This window comes from Malus domestica, chromosome 10 (genome assembly GCF_042453785.1).
Source record: "Malus domestica chromosome 10, GDT2T_hap1".
NCBI lineage: Eukaryota > Viridiplantae > Streptophyta > Magnoliopsida > Rosales > Rosaceae > Malus > Malus domestica.
The window spans coordinates 1,370,819-1,393,575 of NC_091670.1; the positions used below are offsets into that span (position 1 = coordinate 1,370,819).

Consider the following 22,757-nt stretch of genomic DNA (forward strand, 5'->3'; position numbering starts at 1 on the left):
CTACTCACTACTAAATTAAACAGTTTGCGCGACTAGGGACATTTTGTCACGCAAAGAATTATTTGGTCGCACATAAACTATGGTGACCAGAAAATCGTCGCGCATATTTTGTCGCGCAAAGCTCGTGAAAAAAGACATTGCGCGACGAACATCTTCAAATTTGTTGCGCGTCTTAACAATTGCGCGATGCTTTACTAGTCCTCGCGCGAAAGTTATACGGACAAAGGTTTTCGTCGTACGATATAAACGAGTACAAGTGCATTTGTGGGTAATTTGTCTCAAAACTTTTTGTGCGACGAAATCTATAGTAGGCGCGTGGTGATGCGCGACGAAGAGTAAGACGCGCTTAATTTTGCGCGACGACATTTCGTCATCGCGCATGTGTAATTTTTAATAAAAAAATAGAATAAAAGGAAAAAAAAACATATTTCATACTAATGAGAAAGAAAAAAAAAAGAAATTAATGAATAATTTTTATTTGTTTATAATATAAATAAAAATGTACGTACAAATATAAAGTTTAAAAAAAAAAGGAACAAAACTACGAAAATAAAGAGGCAAAATCTATAGGCATGTCATTCGGAGGCGCTTGGTAATCTTGCTGCTGGTTGGGGATGGGGTCGGAGGTCGACGGGCCTGATTGCTATGCTTGCTCGGTGTGGAAGGGCTGTGAGGGCGATGGTGTAGAAAAACTGGGGAGATGTATTACAGAGGAACTGAAGGCTTGTACAAGCATTGACATTTGAGACTTGTATGATGTTAGCTCACTCCTCAGCCCAATGACTTCCTGCGTCAAAGCCGTAACCTTGGTCTTTAACTGTGAGGATGACGAGGCTCCAGTTTCCCAACGCCTGGCATTTCCCATCCCCCGACAATATGTCCCTGGCCTCCGACCGAAAGTCTGGTCCAACGTCTCTGTGACGATGTGAAACCCTGCATCCTCAGGGGGATCCACAGACTCGATCGCCGTGTCTGAGGGAAGGTGGGAGGCGGACTCCTGAAGCACCACCTGTCGCTTCTCCACCATAGTTGCCTGTGAAAAAAACATGGATTATTAATAGAAAACAATTTGAAAGAATTAGTATAAATGTTTAATGCATAAGAAATTACTTACATGAAGGGACTAGGTCAACTCATTCCCAGGCCGAACATAAACGTTAGCAAAGACGTCAATCTTCGAAAATTGTGAACCCTCATAAAATCGAAAAAGATAAGGAAAATGTTAGTACAAAAAAAAATTATTAGCGACATTTTAAAATTAGAAATGAAAGTTGTAATATATACCTTTCGTCGCGCCTCCATCCTATAGGAGAAAGGCCTCGAACCCGAATGGTGGAGAAGAGTCTTCTTCTCTCGATTGATCTTGTTCGCCTTCGCCTTCTTCTATTATACAAAAAATAAACGTATTAGTTGTAATAGTTAAAGAAAATTAAAAAAATTAATAATAAACATTATTAAAAAAATAAAAAAGTAAAATGAAAGAAGTCGTCATTAAAAACGCACCACATATGTCGGGTCCTTAAAATGACCGCAAAGCCAAACCTAACTATCTTGTCGGTCCTCCAACTCCTTCGGACATCCCTCCTTAAGAGCGACCTGCGGATCATCAAACTTTTGGAACCATTGGTGCAGGTCACTCTTCCACTGCTTGTACCGTTCGGAGAAGAGCCGATTGGCATACGCAAACTTGTCCTCGTCCATGTGCTCCAAATTGTAGTTTGTCTGCAATATAACAAATATTTTGAAAGCATTAGTAATAAAAGACAGTAATACATATAAATATATAAATTTTACATGAAAAGCATTAAAAAGGTGATGCTACTTACGGACAATTGATTGCACACCGTAATTTTCGTCTCCTCCGGCATCGCCTTCCAAGACTTCCACAGCATAGGGCAAAAGGTCCGCACGACATGCCCAATGTCGTGGGCCAATGCACTATGCTGCTCCGCCGTTGGTATTGCCCGATGTCGCTCATCATCTTCGATTGGGATACGACTGTTGGTCACCTGGGTGACCTTCCTCGTCTTTAATTGCCGACAAGGTCCTCGGGTGTTTTTTTTCGTTGCAAAGAGATGAAAAAAAAATCATTAACCCATAACTAATAACAAATCCTACTAAAATTTCGGCATAACCTCCCCTATAATTAAAACATTTCCCAAAATCCTGAAAATAACATAAACAATATACATATCCAACACAATGATCACAATAGTTTAATAGAAGGTTCGGAACGATGAAAACTTTTTAATCCTTACATGACATAACAAATTGAACCTAAAATAAAAAAACTTAGTAAACAAGGGAATGAGGGAGTGAATTAGGATAGTATACCTGGTCGTGTATCAGAGGCATCGGTTGTGGATCCCAATGGCGACATCTGGTCCACAGTGCGGGGGCGTCGATGAGTTCGTCTGGCGCTAATAGGTAACGCCACCGAAGAAGTCGACGATGCCTACGCCTGTGGGACTGGATGACCATCTGAGTGAATTGGATTGACCGGCCTATGGTCCATCTCTACCAGAGCAGTGGCGACAGTAGTAGGTATAGTCGTCGAACTAGGTGTAGAAGTCATCGGTCTCCGGGTTCTAATGAGGTGAGACATCTACAAAATTGGCAATCAATTTGTTTAGTACCCAAATATTTTGATTCTGTTTTCACATGCTAACAACTTCAATGGCTACAAAAGGATTGCTAATTGTTGATTTGATTTCAAATTAACTTGTTAACTCAAATAAACATATGGGAATTCCAGTCCATTGGCTGGTCAAAAGCATTTTCTGAATGCATATGGGAAGATTCAATGATTTTGGAGATGTAGAAATATGAAAATAATTGAAACATTCCCATCATAACAAAGTTCATGTGCTCTGCGATTTGCAGCAAAAGAAGTTTGCTCATACCTCTCATGAAAATCTAATATATATATATATATATATATATATATATATAATCTAAACTATAATGGAGGAATTCAAATTACTATGCAAAAAAGAAAGATTAACATCAAAACGTAAATGTAACTTCAAAATTGGGAGGCCGAATTCAACAAGCAACACAATCGAGTCTATCATATTAATAAGGCAACAACAAAGGGTAATACCCCATTATATATCAACAAATCGTGGCAGTCAACAATGCAAATCCTTAATTTAAGAACCCTGTACTTAAATTAGAAAACCCCTAGTTTGAACCCCTGTACTTGAAATTAAAAAACCCCTAATTTAAGAACCCTAATCTAACCCCCAGTGAAGCACCCTAAATCTAACCCCCAATTTAAGAAAACCTAATCTAACCTCACTGCCCAAAATCGTTCCCCTAAGTTAAGACCTAAATCTAAGCCCAATTAAGAACCCTAAAAACTCTAATTTAAGAACCTAAATGTAACCTCCAATTTACGAACCCTAAATCTAACCCCATCGCCCCCAATTTGAAAAAAAATAAAAACCCTAATTCTAACCCCCAGTCAATAAACAAAATTGAAACTAAAAACTGAAAAAGAAATTACCTGTTGGAGAAAAAGAGGTGATGGACTAAGAGAGGGATGGAGAGACGAAGTGAGTGAAGGAGAGACAGACGAAGATAGAGAGGAAGGAAAGAGAGGGTATCGCGTGGGAAAGAAAGGAAAAAAAGGGAAGTAAAGGAGGAACGAGACGCACGGGTTAATAATATAGAATATTACGCGACGGAGTGTTCGTCTCGCAAGGCTAAACAATTGTTGCGCAAGTTTTTTAAAATTTCCGCAAAAAAAAAACGCTTTATTTGAATTTTCAGACAGTTGTGTGACGAATCAATATATTTCGTCACACAAATTTTTTAAAATTTCAACGAAAAAAGCGCTTTATTTGAATTTTTAGATAGTTGCACGACAAATCAATATATTTCGTCGCGCAACGCAAATATACTTTGCGAGACGAAATATATTGATTCGTTGCGCAAGTTTTTTAAAATTTCCGCGAAAAAAGCACTTTAATTGAATTTTCAGACACGTGGGTGACGAATGCATATATTTCGTCGCGCAAAGTATATTTGCGCAACCAAACAAATTTTATGCGTCGCGCAATTGTGTTTTAAATTGGTTTTTTTTTTTTTGTTTCATTTTGTTTACAATTTATTATAAAATACAAACAAAACAACTTTATTTACAAAGTAATTCACATATAAAATGGGAATCATTCATACCATTTTTTCCATCACTCTATATAATGCATTAAACATTTCATGTGTTTTACAAAAAAATTACAAATAAATTGCCTTAATCATAATCCGAACTATAATAACTTTCACTTTCGTCGCTATCATCATTTTCAGTGTCCCATTCCTTATCATCAATAGGTACGTCACCATCGTCGTTCGTGCGCACTGGACCATCGTATCGTGGAATATTACCGAGGTCAATCGTGATGGACTGAATCAGTATTTCGATTAAAGATACTCCATCTATCCGAAATGGTTCTTGGATAAGATTAGTATCTCGGAGTGTTTCCGCACCACTTTCCATGAAAGATTCAAGACATTGGTCAGCAACATTGTTGATGTTGTCGTTAGTACGGTCTTGTTCTGGTATAGCATACACGTTCCTATGATCCATCTTCTGAACAACTTTCCAACCCCTCCCAGATTTAGGGTCATCTAGATACACAATTTTTTTTTTGCCATGGTTGCTAATATGTAAGGGTCGTCATCGTACCAAGTTTTGGTAGTGTTTACTGATAGTAATCCATGACATGTTTTCACACTTCCATGCCTATTTGGGTGTGTATCAAACCATCGACACTTAAATAGGATCACTTGGCACCGGTCTTTATAAAGCAATTGCACGACACTTGTTAGTTTGCCATAGAATTCAATGTTTGTACTTTCGCCTCCTTCGGGGACATGAACACCGCTGTTTTGTGTACACAACTTGTCATCTCATGCACCCGCAAAGAACTTGACGCCGTTGACATGGCAACCCAAGTACAATTCAACGCGAATTGGTCTGAACGCTAAGTTATATAACTCTTCACTGTACGTGGGGGAATTCGATGCTTTCAATTGATTCACCTAATATTAGACAAACATTTAAATTTGTTAGTTCGAGCAACTTAATTGGTACAATATATATGTCCAATACAAAACACTTCAAACTTACATATTCGAGAAACCACTGCGGAAATAATTCACGGTGTTTCTTGGCATATAAATGTGAAGGATGTGTCTGCTTCATCATATTTTCATGCTCGTCTAGGTGTGACAGTGTCTCGTCACAATTGTTGAGTACGAACCAATGTGCTACATCCATGTCCTTCTTGGAAAACGACTCGCCACAAATCGGATCTCCGAATGGTCGAGCGACCTGGGCAAAAACTGAAAGTTTCTCCTTTCTCACACCCCCGTCATTATTGCGAGGAGGACGATTGAAAGTTGTCTCAACATCTTTTAAATACATTCCACAAAATGTAAGTGCCTCATATGACACCCAAGCTTGTATAATGAATCATTTAGGCTTCGCTTTGTTTCGTACACTTTTCTTCAAGTCTCCGAGAAGCCTGCCAAAAGAAAATGATACGAGACACATATTACTAATCGTAATATATTTAATATCGATTAATAAAAAAACGAGGAATATATACCTTTCTATTGGATACATCCATCGAAAGTTGACTGGTTCAGCAAGCAATGCCTCATCTGGTAAGTGAACCATCACGTGTATCATACTTATGAAGAAGGCTGGAGGAAATATCATCTCAAACTTGCATAGAACTTGCACAATGTCATGGTGTAACTAATTAACGTCCGTTCTTCGTAATGTTCTTAACGTCAATTGCGAAAAAAAACTGGACAACAACATTATTGGTTTCACTACATCGGGTGGCAAGAGATGTCGAATACCCATAGGAAGTAGGCGTTGCAGAACCACATGGCAGTCATGACTCTTTAAGTCAACTAATTTACCCCCGTCAACGTTCATGCAACGCGCGATATTTGAAGCATACCCATCGGGAAACTTTACAGATGATAAAAACTTTAAAAATTCTTTCTTATCATTCGGTTTCATTGAAAAAAATGCAAGATCCCTTATGGCTTTATCATTGTCCCTACTCATCCATAAACCCCGTCGTATTCCCATTCGTTCCAAATCAAGATGAGCTTTAATCGTGTCCTTTGTCTTGCCTTCAATATCTAGAATTGTGCCGACCAATGTGTCAAATACATTTTTCTCAACATGCATAACATCGAGGTTGTGTCTCAATTTTAGTTTAGACCAATACGGGAGCTCAAAAAACATAGACTTGTGCGTCTAGTTCATATGTGTAGCAGGTCTTGTCCTAGTGACATTGGTCCTGAAAGAAGCAAAATCCAAACGGTTAAGTTGTTCCAAAATCTGAGCACCGGACCATTCTCTGGGTCTAAGGCGATGCTCTTTCTCCCCGTCAAACTCTTTATTCTTCTCTCGCGACTCGTGGTCCCAAGGCAACCATCTTCGATGACCAAGGTAACAAACTTTTCCAGCGTGCCAACTAGACGTTACATCTTTCTTGAATACAGGGCATGCCATATAACCTCTAGTGCTCCACTCGGAAACCATTGAATATGCGGGGAAATCGTTCACAGTCCACATCACTGCAGCCCGCAAAGTGAACATCTTGCCAATACATTTATTGTATGTGCGCACACCGTGTATCCATAAATCTTTTAGCTCATCCATCAACGACCGTAAGTATACATCCATTGACCTACCAGGATCCTCAGTTATCAATAGAGTCATCATCATGTATTCTTTTTTCATACATTTCCATGGTGGCAAATTATACGGAAATATGAAAATTGGCCAAGTACTATGATGTTGGTTTAAAACCCCAAATGGATTAAATCTGTCAGTGGCAAGTCCCAATCTAATGTTACGAGAATCAGCAGCAAACTCGGGGAACGTTCAATCGAACTCTTTCCATGCCTCCCCATCTGCAGGATGTCGCATCACATCGTCATCTACCCGTTTTTCCTTATGCCATCTCATGTCTGTGGCAGTATGCGACGACATATACAATTACTGCAACCTAGGTTTCAGGGGCAGATAACGCATGACTTTTTGTGGGATCTTAGTGGTTCTATTATGAGATGTCATTTTGAACCTAGACTCAATGCATATGGGGCATTTATCCAAAGTTTTATACTCTTCGTAGAATAAAATGCAATTTTTTTTGCAAGCATAAATGTTTTCATAACCTAATCTAAGACCTTTCAACACCTGTTGTGCGTCTCTATGGTCTTTCGACAAACAATTGTCCTTCGGAAGCATTTTCTTGAAAACCCCCAAAAAGTAATCGAAACACTGGTTCAACATACGATGCTTTATTTTTCCATGCATTAGTTCCACAATGGCCGTGAGAATGGAAAAGCTTTTGCACCCCGGGTATAACTCTTGGTTGGCATTTTTTTAATAGTTTTTCATATTGTTCGAACTCTGCACTGTCCATTGGTGTAGGCATGTCATCTTCCCCTTCGTGATTGGTGTTTGTCGATGCAAATGGAGAAACATCATTTATAATATCCATGACTTGTTCATTAGGATCGACAATAGGTTCAACATTATCCACTATTGTGGCATTTGAAGACGAAGCATTGTCAAATTGTTCCCCATGATGGTTCCAAGTATTATATGTCTCAATCATTCCATTCTTTACTAAATGAAATCGAACATTTTCTATTGTCTCCCTTAACGTGTTGTTACACCTCCTACAAGGACACCGGATTCTAGTTGCACCCGGGTTGTGTGTACTTGCAAAGTCAATAAAATCCTCGATTCCATCCAAGTATTCGTCCGCGCATCTATTCGGGTTTTGTATCCACGTCCTGTCCATAATTCCTGAAACCACAATAACAATACAACAATCACAACAACTTCATACAAACCGATAATGTCACCTTATGCCTCCGGTAGGGGCCCTATCCCATTCGGGAATGTATAGTTATGTCACGTAATTTACGGCTACATCAGATTAGATTTCGACATGGATGAATTTTGGCAGCATCTCGATACAGTTCTTCAGGTGTACGACCCGAAGAACGTACAGAGATGATACCGAAATCTCCACAATCGAAACCTAATCCTTCAACCATAAACTACGCGTCATAACTGTGCATTCCCAAACTGTCCAAATAATGGGACAATTCAAGAATTAATTGGACCGCAGTCATGCTTTCACATCCATTCGCAAAATCGAACTAATCCTTAAACGGGAAACTAAATTTTACTAAAAATAAAAAACAAGTACGAAGTTAATTTCAATTAACTCCGTACATCACAACACATATTTGTACGTCAAGTACAAATTTAAAAACATAATATAAATATAGTTTCATAGCACAATATAAACATAACAAACTAAGTTCAACATAATTTAATTAATGGTGTATGTTTAAAAAATAAAACGAAGAAATTACCTTCTGAATCGTTATCCACCAATCGCTAATCACACACAATATCCTTATAGAGAACGAAATTAATGACGTTAGTATGAATTTACATTAATACTTTTACCGTAACGACAAAAAACGCTTACCAGACACACCGAGATAGCTCGATCAACCTAGAGAAGATGAAGGGAGTAATTTAGATGATGAAATTGAGAGAAAATGAAAATGACGGATACCAGATTCAGCAAAATCGCAGGGATGAGTGTAGAGGCACAATCTGCAAATTTTTTGCAGTTTGCCTCTGCACAAGGCTGATTTCAGATAAAAAAGGACGAATGATTTTACGCTGTAGACGTTGAAATTTCGGTGGCATAAATGTTAGCCGTTGCATTAAGATTACATTTGTAAACATTGAAATTTTAGTGAAATAAATGTTGACCATTGTATTAAAATTACAACCTTCATTCAATTCACCTACAACACCCACCAAAATACACCTACAACACCCACCAAAATTCACCTACAACACCCACCAAAATTCACCTACAACACCCACCAAAATTCACCTACAACATCCACCCAAAACAAATGGATGGTGGTGATCCATTCCCAAAGCCTATAAATAGGCTCCCCCATCAAAGAATCAAGGAGGAGTTTGGACATACACTTTCTCTACTCCCAAATTGGAAGAGAAATCACACCACACCAAAGCCTTGAAGCCTCGAAACTCTGAAGCTCTCAAGCAAATCCCGAAGGATCAAGAAAGCCCTCTTCGTTCTTCGTGAAATCCTTCTTCAAGATCAAGCCCTAACGCCCCCTTGAAGAACTTCCACCAATTCAAGATCAAGCCCCGACGGCCCCTTGAAGAAGGTGTTCATCATTCATCAACTGTTCGTCCAAGATCAAGCCTCGACGGCCCTTGGATCAACAACACTACATCCACACGTTTCAAAGATAGAATCAGAGGATAAATTTGTAGAAGAGATTGTAACCCCTAAATCATTAATACAAATATTATTTTGTACACGTGTTCTTGTCTCGTTTATCGCAGGAATTCCCGTGTTTACATACACAACGAATAATATGTTAGTCAAGCAAAGAACCTTTGAGTGATGAAGAAAACTTTTTCGTCGCGCAAATATTTCTTGCGCGACGAACGTCTGTATTAGTCGCTCAAATGTTATTTGCGGGACGAAAGAAGACGTTCGTCGCGCTAGAAATATATATTTTTTATTTATTTATGTTTTCCTTCTTTATTTGTATGTACTGTAAATTTTTATTTTATTATAAATAAAAAACTCAAACCTCATTAAACATTAAATTAATTAACAAAACTAATTTACGATCCCAAATAAAAATTATAATTACTGCAAATATTAATACTCATCCACATCACATATATTTATTCATTCAACATAAAGTCCACAAAATCTTATTTAAAAAAAAAAAAAAAACCCTCATCAACTTCAATCCTCCCTCGCCTGCAAAACATCAAACTTCCACTTCCAGAATCTCTGCTTGAAAAGCCCATCCACATAAATTCGTTGCTTCTCATCGGTTTCATCAATATCCCAATGAACCTACATTAATGCCAATAACAATAAATTAGTAATTTAAAACATATTACGTTTTATCAAAAATAATTTTTCATTATTTACCATAAACTTACCAATAACTCTCGCAACATGGACTTCTTCAGCTCCTCAGGGACCTTTTTCCAAGACTCAAACTTGGCAGAACAATCCCTCCGCACCAAATTCCCAATGTCATAAATGAATTCGGCGTACACCTCAGCCAAATTTTTGCCTTCAAAGTACGGCACTTGCTTCTGTCGGTACCTCTCTACTCGCACTACAACTTTCTTTTTCCCAGAATCGGCCATTCTTTTCTAAACAAATTTTTTTTGAAAACTTCGACTCTAAAACTGTGTTTATATAGCACTAGGACAACTTTGTGCGACGAAATAGTCGTTGCACAAAACTATAAGCCGTCGCGCAAAATGCATCATTAATGAGCAATAAATTGGAAGGTTTGAACGCATTCAGACAGAGCACTGCGTGACAAACACATGTATTAGTCGCGCAAGGTGTATTTGCGCGACGAATTATCATCGCGCAATATATTGAGCGATGAATAGAATAAAGTATCTATGTTTACGTTAACTTTGTAATTACAAACAAATATTCACAAACGATTTAATACCTTAAATATTTATTCTTAAATTAATTAATACTTTAAATATTTATTCTATAAATAATTAATACCTAATATATTATTCTAAAAATAGTTAATACCTTAAATATTTATTCTACAAATAATTTATGTCTTCATCCATACAATTATTTTCAGCATAAGTACGATATTCATTAAAGATTAAAAACACATATAAACCATAGCTAGGGTGCTTACATTAGGTCTAAAAAAAAAACCGAACAAGAATTCAAACCTAATTAAGTCCAAATACATAAATTAGAAAAAAAAACCTTAAATTTAAAATTGTCGTACAAAACATAAACTTTAAACTACTATTTGGATGATCCTGCTCCGTTCCGCAAGACTTCATAACGCCACATATTGTAACCTTCCTCCAACGCGCAAGACTTCATAACGCCACATATTGTAACCTTCCTCCAACGCATCCTCCAGCAACTTCATCAATTGTTCTTTCGGTTCATCATCAAAAACATACTTACGCTGTTACACATATATACACATAATTAATTCCAACATATAACTAAAAATTTCGCAAACTAAACTATTAATCCATCAACAATATACTTACTAATAGTTCATCCATCACAAGCTTTTTCACATTTCCTGGCACATCTTTCCAAGAATGTCACTCATCAGTGGGGCAATTATTCCTTATAGTTGTAGCAATTGCACGAGCAAACGCAAAATGTTCTCTCATATCATGCGCGTCGGCCTTGCACACACTCTCATTGTTGTTTTTATCTGCCATCTTAGCACGAACATAATTGTGAAGAAAATGACAGTAGAAGCGCCTATTTATAGCAAAGTTAGGATCTTTGCACAACGAACTCTTTGTTGCGTAAACATCTGCATTAAATAGCCTCAGATTTACCTGATTCAGATGTATTGGAAGGTGAAATGTTGGTGGAACTTGCGCAACGAGTATTTGTTGCGCAAAAGTAACATTTCGTCGCTCAAGTTTTTCTTGCCAAATTAAATTACCCGCGTTTTCTTGCTGACTTTAAGTGACGACAAAAAATATTCGTCACGCAAGAATACTTAGCATGACGAAATTTTCGTCGTGCAAGTTTAATTTATTTATTTTCTCTATTTTTCTATTTTGCGCGACAAAGTTTTTTTTTGTCGTGCAAGTTCGTCTTGTGCGACGAATTTTTGTTCGTCGCGCAAAATGTCGTCGCGCAACCTATTTTTTTTTACTAGTGACTTATACAATTTGAGTAAGCGTCATATCTTTTAACAAAAAATTGCAACCATTCAACAAAATATACAATCGTAAAAGGTTGAATGAAACCCAACCTTTTGTAAACCATTGATTTTACAAAAGAAAAAGAAAAGAAAATCTATTACCAAAACAAAATGTGGAAATTTCATTAAAGATGAATCTAACTTTTTCCCCCCTTTCTGAGCAGATACGTACAAGGGTAGCTTTGATTCCTCCTTTCTTCAATGGATGAATAAACTTGATAAATTAAGAAGGATCTTATCTTCCTCCTTTATTGGAGATTATTAATTTTTGGATCCCCGTACCATTTGACATATATGATTTGTCTGGAAACGAGGGAAATGTAATCTAGCAGTACGACAGCTGGATATGCATTTGGCATGGTGGACACTGCAGGTTATAATTACGGAATCTTACTCACAGGGTTTCAGATATTTTTCTTAAATTATCATAATCCAAAGTGATCAAATGTTATACAGTGTACGTTGTATTATATTTTATATGGAAGTCCGAATCCTGCGGATGATGATACCAACTATACCACTGCATGATAAAATTTGTCAGCCAAATGTTGTGGTATATAATAAGGCTATGTAACAAACATTATGGACCATCTCAAAGTCTCTTCTTCCTTCGCAAACCCTGTCAAAACACTTTAACCTAGCTAAGACCAGACATTTTCATTGCCTAAAATGGAAGAGGTGGATGTGGTCATTGTAGGTGCCGGTCCAGCTGGCATAGCAACGTCTGCATGTCTTAATCACCTCAACATCTCAAATGTTGTAATCGAAAGAGAAGACTCATATGCTTCTCTTTGGAGGAAAAGGTCATATGATCGTTTGAAGCTTCACTTGGCAAAGCAATTTTGTGAACTACCCTATATGCCATTTCCTCCAAATTATCCCAGATATCTCTCCAAGAATGAGTTTGTTCAGTACTTGGAAGCTTATGTATCCCATTTCAAGATTACGCCTCGATACGACCGAGTTGTGGAAACAGCTTCTTATGTAGGTGAAAAAAAATGGTGTGTTAGAGTCCATAACACACTTTCGGACGTACAAGAAATGTACCTTGCTAAATTTCTTGTGGTTGCAAGTGGTGAAAATAGTGAAGGTTACATTCCTCAAGTCGAAGGCTTGAATAGCTTTAAAGGAGAGTTCGTGCACTCCAGCGAGTACGAAAATGGCAAGAAATATGATGGAAAAAATGTTTTGGTCGTCGGTTCTGGGAATTCAGGCATGGAAATTGCTTACGATTTAACAAATTGGGGTGCCAACACTTCGATTGTTGTTCGTAGCCCGGTAATATAAATATCTTTCTCTCTCTCATATTCACATTCTCCAATAATATAGGTGGTTCCATGTATATGTACAATAATAGGCATCACGACCTATTAGAGACAGTGTAAGCATTTGTATTAGTTTTATGTGGCCAAATTATTGTATCACAAATACTATTTGTTACAATTTCCTTTTCAGTTCTTTTCTTTTGTACATTATTTAATTATTACCAATTTGTAACATTTTCAGGTACATATTCTGACCAAGGAAATTGTATTCCTGGGAATGGTTCTCGCAAAATACCTTCCCCTTAAAGTCCTTGACAACATCGTGGTTATCTTAGGGAAGTTGAAGTTTGGAGATTTATCCAAGTATGGACTTACAAGGCCAAAACTTGGACCATTCTTTCTTAAGGAAAACGAGGGTCAAGCCCCCATCATTGATGTTGGGAGCATTAACAAGATCATAGCTGGAGAAATAAAGGTTTGCATGCATGAATAAATTAACCTCATACTAAATAGTAATATAAGTTATAACACATATGTAACTTCTCTTTCTAATAGTGTTTCGTTATGGGATCATTTAATCCTGCACCATGTAACTAGGTAAGAATTTATATCATTTTTAAGATTCACAGTCTGACAACAATAATTGCATTCTGCCGTTTATCATTACATGATTGCTTATCCAATGATGATAATGACGAAAATCTTCCCCAGGTGGTTCCATCAATAACAAAAATACTAAGAAACCAGATCAAATTTGAGAATGGCTACAGCAACCATTATGATGCTATTGTTTTTGCTACTGGCTATAAAAGTACTGTGCTAAATTGGCTTAAGGTATGAATTAATTATGAACTCTTGCCGTGCGTCCATTAGGAAATCACCCTTTCTATCACTGGAGCCATAAGCCTCTATAAGGAGAAATTTTTAGTTATGACGGGAATACAAGTAGTATACCACGTGTTTTAATAGGAATGGTGGGAAATTGTATTTTTTAAGTTATTAACTTTTCAGCACACATATATCCCACCATTTGTTTAGTGACACATGGTGTACCACCCCGTGTATCTGTCATATTGAAAAATCTCTCCTCTATAAAGAGGTTCCACAATTATTTTATTATTTTTTGGTTTACAACAATTTCTTGAAGCTGTTATCTGCACTCCAATCTAGCACGTGTATTTCTATTCTAAATTTATTTAATTTTTATGTACATGTGTTGTAGGATGGTGACCAACTCTTTAATGACAATGGTATGCCGAAGCATAGTTTCCCGAATCACTGGAAGGCGGAGAAGGGACTTTACAGTGCAGGATTCTCAAGGCGCGGATTATTTGGCATTTCAATTGATGCGCGAAATATAGCAGATGACATAAGTTTTGCTTTGAATCAGAACAAGAAAAGTAATTGATTGATGATGAGATAAACTCGGGGACTGTTGTTTGCTGGTTTGGATCGATGGTGGTTTGCTTTGTTCACAGGGCGTAATTGTGAACTCAAGAAAATTCTATTCCTGTCCTTAAAAAATATTACTTCTAGAATAAAATCGTGTATAAGATTAAGAGTTGTTTGGTAAAAAATCTGAAACATTAAATGTGTTTGGTAATAAAAAAACGTTTAAAAAAAAAAAGCTGATGTCAATAAAAGTAAAAAAAAACATAAAAAAGCAAAAGTAGAGTCTACCATACTTCTAAAAAAAATGTTTTTTTTTTCAAAGCATAGTAATCAATGCTCATTTAATGAAATTTTCAAATGACAAGTATACTCCCACATGTTTTACAAAATTACAATCTCCCCTACATTATTGTCTTTTATAATTAGTATATCACATTAAATGCTATATCATTTTTAGTCATTTAACATATTCAATGTAATTTATATAAAAGTTTACCAAATACTCAGACACTGTTTTTTTTATATTAAAAGTACGTTTACAAAAAAAAAAATTACCAAACACTTAACAACTTTATTTTACAACTATTTATTCACACAGCACAACAGAAGCATTTTTGACACACCCCGACCGGAGTCAAGACGTGCTACATTCTCATCCCTACCTAGCACGAGGCCTTTTGGGAGCTCACTGTCTTCGGGTTCCATAGGAACTCCGAAGTTAAGCGAGAAGGAGGCAAGATCACTTCCATGATGGGTGACCCACTGGGAAGTTGCTCGTGAGTTCCCAAAAACAAAACCATGAGGGAATGGTAAGCCCAAAGCGGACAATATCATGCTACGGTGGTAGAGCGGGCCCGAGATGTGACAATTTGGTATCAGAGCCAATCCCTGGCCAAATGTGTGCCGACGAGGACGTCGGGCCCTTAAGGGGGGTGGATTGTAACATCCCACATCGCTTAGGGGAGTGATCCTTAAACGTATATTCCCATCCCTACCTAGCACGAGGCATTTTGGGAGCTCACTGGTTTCGGGTTTCGTAGGAACTCCAAAGTTAAGCGAGAAGGAGGCCAGAACACTTCCATGATGGGTGACCTACTGAGAAGTTGCTCGTGAGTTCCCAAAAACAAAACCGTGAGGGAATGGTAAGCCCAAAGCGGACAATATCGTGCTACAGTAGTAGAGTGGGCTCGGGATGTGGTGGACCTGGGCTGGGATGTGACAATTTTTTTTTAAACACAATAATACCAAATTAGCCCTAAAAACTTTGGCATTTAATTGTAATCTTCGAATATTAATTAGGTTCAAATAATTAAATGAGCTTTTTGTGTCTAGGTTGTAGATTGATTTCCATATACAGTAAAAATGTTATTCATCACTGATAATTATAATTAAATTTTCATAATAAGGAACGCTATATATTATAATCTAGGCCAAATCGGATAAATGATCCTTGTGGTCATAAGGTATTCGAAAGATAGCCCATATGCTAAAAAAATTTGGATTTAAATCCCTGTGGTGTAATCTGTTAACAAATTTAGTTCAAAAGTGATTTTTCTGTTAACTATCTGTTAATACCGGAGTTGGAAAGCCTGCTGCGGCTCAAAATTGCGACGAGGCTGACACCATTAATGGGGAGGCGGAGGCAAACTTGAAGCGGGTCAGGGACGAGGAGGGGAGTGACGGAAACGATGCTAAGAAGATGAAGGTGGAGAAGTCGCCGGAGGAAGAACGGTTGGAGGAGAAGTTAGGGGAAGGGAAGAACTCGGGTCGGGTCAGGTTGGGTCCAAAGAGTTTTGGGTCGTCGGTGGAGATGTTCGATTACTTCTAAAACTCCTCTATTACTGGCCTACTGATCTCAATGTCAATAAGGTACCCGAAACAAAGCTATTTGATTATTCTTGATATTTTCAGCCCTACTTTTCTTTTGCTGAAAGTTAAAGATTGGAACTTTTTGTTAGTGTATAGCAATATAATGTATTATTTATTCAATTTGGTGTTTTGTAATCGAGATTAATTAGGATTTGGGAAATTTAGTTTTGGGTTGTTTGCTTTCCTTCGTTTGCATCATCAACTACTGCGGATTTGGGTATTACATAGTTTTATGATTGCGACAAGGAAGAAGAAGGTGCACACATTAAAGTACAATTTTATCCATGTATTAACAGATAATTAATGGAAAAATCATTTTTGAACTAAATTTGCTAACGGAGTACACCACAAGGGTTTAAATCCGAGTTTTTTTTAGCACATGAGCTATCTTCCGAATACCTTATGACTACATGGATCATTTATCCGATTTGGCCTATAATCTATTCTTCTTTGTGCGTGAATTTCTCCATATATGTATACGCATAATACGTACCTATGTATGTACTATAGTTATGTTAACGAGACATTTGTATCAAAACTTATATACTGAAACTTATGTATCGATATAATTCGTACAAAAACTTATGTACCAACACATTTATAAAGAAACTTACAAACCGAACCACACAACATGAATTAAAACTTTTAAACTTGGTATCTAGTCTCTCTGTCAAAACATATACCAAACTGGACAACACTAAACGGTTAATTTTGTTGACTTTTGTATTTTAGGTAGGATCCCTAATTGATATGTAATCCCATGTAATCACTTGTAATTAGTTTTCTTTCCTTTTATGTTAGGGTTGTACACCTATAAGTTCCTCTTATAGAGAAGAATATCATAATTCAAAGCATTCTCTTCTTGGCATCAGAGCCAGGTCGAAAAAAAGGAAAAAAAAAATAACCCCATAGCTGCGATAGCACTGTTGCGGCTCAGCTGTGTGTGGTGCGCCGACCTCAATCAGCGAGCGACTGTTGTCGTTGCTACCCTCTGTGAATTTGAAACGAACAGCGAACGACGCCGTCGTTACTGACCTGAATTCATCGAATCGTTTCACTTTCTGATTTGATCTGAAGCCGTGAAGGATTGCACAGATTGTAACCCAACAGACTTGTGTTGCTGCGCCGTACCCGACTTAAGGTCTGACTGACCCAGGATTGCATGCCCGCTGTTCATCACATTCTTGTTGCACTGCTGCACAGACTACCACCGCACAATCGCTGTTTCTGACCCGCAAACCTGCTACACCATAAACCAGACCTCGATCGAACCCGCTTGCATCCGCATCTGCACCCAGATTTGTAGCCGCTGTTGCCCTACGTTGCTGCAGTCCAACCCGTTTGCATCTAGACCTTGTTCCTGCACTCGCACAGTTGCACCTTGTTTCTGCACTTGTGTTTTGCAGGTTCTTTCTGGAGCAGCCCACGTAGAAAGGAGGGAGAGAATAAAGGCAAAAAGAACAAATAGAAAAGGAAAAAAAGGAAAAGGGGAATCATAATTGGTGGTGTTGAAAAAAGAAAAATTGGGCTATTTTATTAAGGCCCACACGGCAAAGAAAAATTGTGGTTTTTTTTATATTATTATTATTTGTAATTGTTATTGGGCTATCCTTCTTGTTGGCCCGTGCAAATTGACACTTGGGCTTGGTTTGCTTGGAAATTTAGGCTTTATCAATCACCGAGTGACGTATTGATTGAAGTTTCTTGGGAATGGCAGTCTGGACTTGTGATTCTACTGATACAGGTAACAATGGTATGGCTTTAAAGGTTTCTACCTCTGTTACGAATAATACATGGATAATTGATTTTGGTGCTACTGAACATATGACTTGTGATTCTAGACAGGTAGAAACCCTAAAACCATCCACCACAACTATCATCAGTGTCACCAATGGTAATCCTGCCCCTGTTATCGGGGAAGGAACCGTCTCCCTTTCAGATACCCTTAGTCTTGATAGCGTACTTGTTGTGCCTTCTCTTGACTATAATTTATTATATGTTGCTCAAATAACTGTCATCCTGCATTGTCTTGTGATTTTTTGGCCTTTTTTTTGTGTTTTTAAGGACATTCGGACTCGCAAGACGATTGGTTGTGGTATTAGAAAAGGGAAGCTCTACTACTTGGAGCTGACATCAAACAGTTCTCGAATGTTGACTCAAGCTCTTGCAGTGGACGGAAATCTGGAGGATAGGAATAAAGCTTCGGAGGTTTGGTTGTGGTATCATCGACTTGGACATGCTTCTTTCGGCTATCTACAGAGGTTGTTTCCTAGCCTATTTGTTAAGCATGATGTTTCTAGCTTTAAATGTGGTGTTTGTGAACTAGCTAAAAGTCATCGTGCTTCGTTTCCATCCAGTTTGAATAAAAGTTCTGTTCCATTTATGATAATTCATTCTGATGTTTAGGGTCCATCTAAAACTGCTACATTTGGTGGTGATCATTGGTTCGTTACTTTTATTGATGACTGCACACGTATGACTTGGGTTTGTTTGATGAAATCCAAAGGTGAAGTTACTTCTTTGTTTTAACAGTTTTACACAATGGTACAAGTACAATATAAGTCACAAATATAGGTTCTCAGGAGTGATAATGGTGGCGAATATGTTAACTCTGAACTTCGTGCCTTTCTTGATCATCATGGGATTGTTCATCAAACTACATGTCCATATACTCCACAACAAAATGGGGTTACCGAACGCAAGAACTATCAGCTTCTGGAGGTTGTTCGTGCCTCTTTACTCGAGGCTCGTCTCCCGTTATCCTATTGGGGAGAAGCTCTCACCTCAGCTGCGTATCTCATTAATCGTGTTCCATCCCGATCGGTTGATTTTCAGACACCCCTTCAAGCATTTTCTTCACATGTTGATGCTCCTACAGTCCCTAATCTTCCACCTCATGTGTTTGGTTGTGTGGCCTTCGTTCATCTTCATAAACAACAGCGAAGTAAGCTTGAACCTCGAGCCTTACGATGTGTGTTTGTAGGGTATGCATCAAGGCAGAAAAGATACCGTTGTTATCACCCACCGACGAATAAGTTGTTTGTCACTATGGATGTTGTGTTTCATGAGAATGATATGTACTTTGCCAATCCCGAGTCTTCACTTTAGGGGGAGAATCAGAAAGAAGTTCAAACTCTTGATTATACTATTCCAGATATAGATAGAGTGAATGATTTGGATTTAAGTGGTGATGTCTTGGAAATAAGTGGTAATCATTCACACGAAAATAATGATGTGAATAAATTGGAATTAAGTGGTAATGTCTTGGAGACAAGTGGTGATCATTCACATGGAAACAATGTTGAAAACCTTGAAAGGGATGAGTCGACATTGCCAGATAACTCACTGCCTGATAGCTCACTGCCAGTTTCCTCACCACCAGACAGCCCTGTGTCGCCAACTACCTCACAGTCGATCTTGAGTCCCAATAACCATAATCAATCGTCTTCGATCCCGGATGCACCACCACCACGTCGTCTCCCTGATCGCGTCAACCGAGGTATTCCTAAATTTACTTATGAAGCAGACCCTAAATGCAAAACTAGGTATCCGGTGAGTAAGCCTAACCTTGAGTCTAATGTGTTATACCCGTTAAGTAATTATGTGTCTACCAGTCACCTGTCAGAATCAAATAAGTTGTTTGCACATCAATTATCTACTGTATCTATTCCTAACAGTGTGCATGAGGCTTTAACTGATCCACGTTGGCAAGTAGCAATGAATGAAGAGTTGAAGTCTTTGAAGAAGAATGCTACCTGAGAGATCACAGATTTGCCAGCTGGCAAGAAACCTGTGGGATGCAAATGAGTCTATACTGTGAAATACAAAGCAGATGGGACAGTGGATCGTTTTAAGGCAAGACTGGTAGCAAAAGGATACACTTAAAAATATGGAATCGACTACACAGATACATTTGCACCTGTAGCCAAGATCAACACAGTTCATGTTTTGTTGTCCTTGGCTGCAAATTTTAATTGGCCCTTACAACAGTTTGATGTAAAGAACACCTTCTTGCATGGAGACTTGACATAAGAGATTTATGATCTTCCACCGGGATGTAATGCTCTAGATAAATACAAAAGAAAAGTGTGCAGGTTGAACAAATCCTTGTATGGCTTGAAGTAGTCCCCTCGAGCATGGTTCGGAAGATTCACAAAATCTATGAGAGCATTTGGTTACAGACAAAGTAACTCTGATCATACTTTGTTCCTGAAAAGACAGAATGGGAAGCTTACTGCACTTATTGTGTATGTAGACGATATGGTAGTAACAGGTAATGATCCGGAAGAACGTGCGGCCTTGCAAAGATACCTGTCTAGAGAATTTGAAATGAAGGACCTTGGATCCCTGAAATATTTTTTAGGGATTGAGATGTCGAGAAGCAGTTCTGGAATTTTCTTGTCTCAGAGGAAGTATATTATTGATTTGTTGCACGAAACTGGCATGTCAGCTTGTCAGCCAGTAGCTACACCATTAGAAGAAGGATTGAAGCTTAGTGTTGATCCTAATCAAGTACCAGTTGACAAAGGAAGATACCAAAGGTTAGTAGGCCGTTTGATGTATTTGGCACACACAAGACCGGACCTTGCTTATGCCTTGAGTGTAGTGAGTCAATACATGCATGATCCTGGAGAACAACATATGAATGCCGTGATGAGAATATTGCGATATTTGAAGGGAAGTCCGGGTAAAGGAATTTTGTTTAAGAGGAATAATCACTTTAGTGTTGAAGGTTATACTGATGCGCAGACTGGGCAGGTTCCATTGATGATAGACGCTCAACATCAGGTTACTTTACGTTTGTTGGGGGTAACTTGGTTACATGGAGAAGTAAGAAACAGAATGTGGTTGCCCGTTCCAGTGCAGAAGCAGAATACAGAGGTATGGCTTTGGGGATTTGTCAAATTTTGTGGCTTAAACTTCTATTAAGCGATTTGGGTATACAACATGATCAGCCCATGAAATTATTTTGTGATAATAAAGCTGCTCGTGACATTGCACATAATCCGGTACAACATGATAGAACAAAGCATGTTGAAGTTGATTGGTTCTTCATCAAAGAAAAATTGGAAGGGAAAATAATTGAAGTACCGGCGATAAGAACAGAAGATCAGTTGGCAGATATCCTCACAAAAGCTGTTTCGAGTCACAAGTTTTCAAGTTTCTTACACAAGTTGGGCATGAACGACATATATGCACCAACTTGAGGGGGAGTGTTGACTTTTGTATTTTAGGTAGGATCCCTAATTGATATGTAATCCCATGTAATCACTTGTAATTAGTTTTCTTTCCTTTTATGTTAGGGTTGTACACCTATAAGTTCCTCTTATAGAGAAGAATATCATAATTCAAAGCATGAATATCATAATTCAAAGCATTCTCTTCTAATTTTTTGTGATTTTAAACAGTTTCAGTTTGAAACTGAATCGCAAGATGAAACAGTTGGATTTTGGTTTTGAACATCTAAAACCAAACCACACCACATAAATTAAAAAAAAAAAAAAAAAAAAGGATCCCTTTAGAAAAGCAAGTTGTTCTTATCATCTTTTATGAGTAGTGAAGAAGAGGGATGTGGTTGGTTGATGACCAACGGAAAGCATGAGATAGAGGAAATATTTTAGCCCCAGCTTAGGCGTTTTCGTTGTTATAAGGCAATGCATGCGTACACGTTGAGAAGTCTTAGACCAAAAAAAAAATAATTCTAATTTGTGTTGTCACCAAAATCATTTTGGTGTGTATAGGAGTGATAATTGTATACATGTGGTGATGTAGTTCGTTTGGGGTGTGCTCCACTCCAGTTCACAAAAAGTAAATATATATGGTTACAGAACTGGACCATGCCATGGATGTTTTGAGTAAATTATTGAACTTGGCACATAATTGGGCCATATAAAATTAATTAAATATTTGTCACATGAATTAAAAATATTTAAATAATAAATTAATTTTTATTTTTGTATAATTAAAAACTTAAATAAAGAAAAAAGAGCACCGTTATCTTCTCGCTGGGTGGCAGACCCAGGAGAGATGAACAGATCCTTCATCTACCAAGGAAACCATTTTACCTTTCTAAAACCCCAGGACTCCTAGGAGGCTGACCCAAGAAATGAACAGATCATTTTAAATTTTTTTATTTTTTTATTGATAGAGCGGATCCATACCCACCCCTAGATACCCTAGAACACCGATCGGTGTTCCATTTCATGAACCTCACTGGTCGTAAGAAAACTGAACTAGTGTTCATCAAACTTCGAGGTACTGGAATCTCCGGTTCTATACCAAAGCACTGGTTCTTGAAATTATCTTCCAAAGTCGAATATTTGGATTTATCTTACAACCAAATCACTGGAAACCTTCCATTGGAATTGAAAT

General features: G+C 37.8%; 1 protein-coding gene and 1 long non-coding RNA gene across 4 annotated transcripts; one reads left to right on the forward strand and one right to left on the reverse strand.

Annotated features, from left to right (window-relative positions):
* Positions 1–460: 460 nt before the first annotated feature.
* Positions 461–3,611, reverse strand: LOC114827237 (uncharacterized). Of its 3 annotated transcripts, XR_011571697.1 has the most exons (6): positions 3,509–3,611; positions 1,827–2,605; positions 1,504–1,722; positions 1,285–1,383; positions 1,115–1,192; positions 461–1,033 (listed from the first exon to the last, which is right to left on the reverse strand). It is a non-coding gene; the product is annotated as an uncharacterized lncRNA (long non-coding RNA). The 3 variants fall into 3 exon arrangements; XR_011571698.1 differs by lacking the exon at positions 3,509–3,611 and having other exon boundaries at positions 1,845–3,039; XR_003776450.2 differs by lacking the exon at positions 3,509–3,611 and having other exon boundaries at positions 1,827–3,034.
* An 8,917-nt stretch (positions 3,612–12,528) lies between these two features.
* Positions 12,529–16,344, forward strand: LOC139188384 (probable indole-3-pyruvate monooxygenase YUCCA10). The gene is made up of 5 exons (XM_070805690.1): positions 12,529–13,137; positions 13,366–13,599; positions 13,836–13,958; positions 14,347–14,524; positions 16,097–16,344. Exons 1-5 carry the CDS (start codon positions 12,529–12,531, stop codon positions 16,342–16,344), a joined length of 1,392 nt encoding a protein of 463 aa, XP_070661791.1.
* Positions 16,345–22,757: the final 6,413 nt, after the last annotated feature.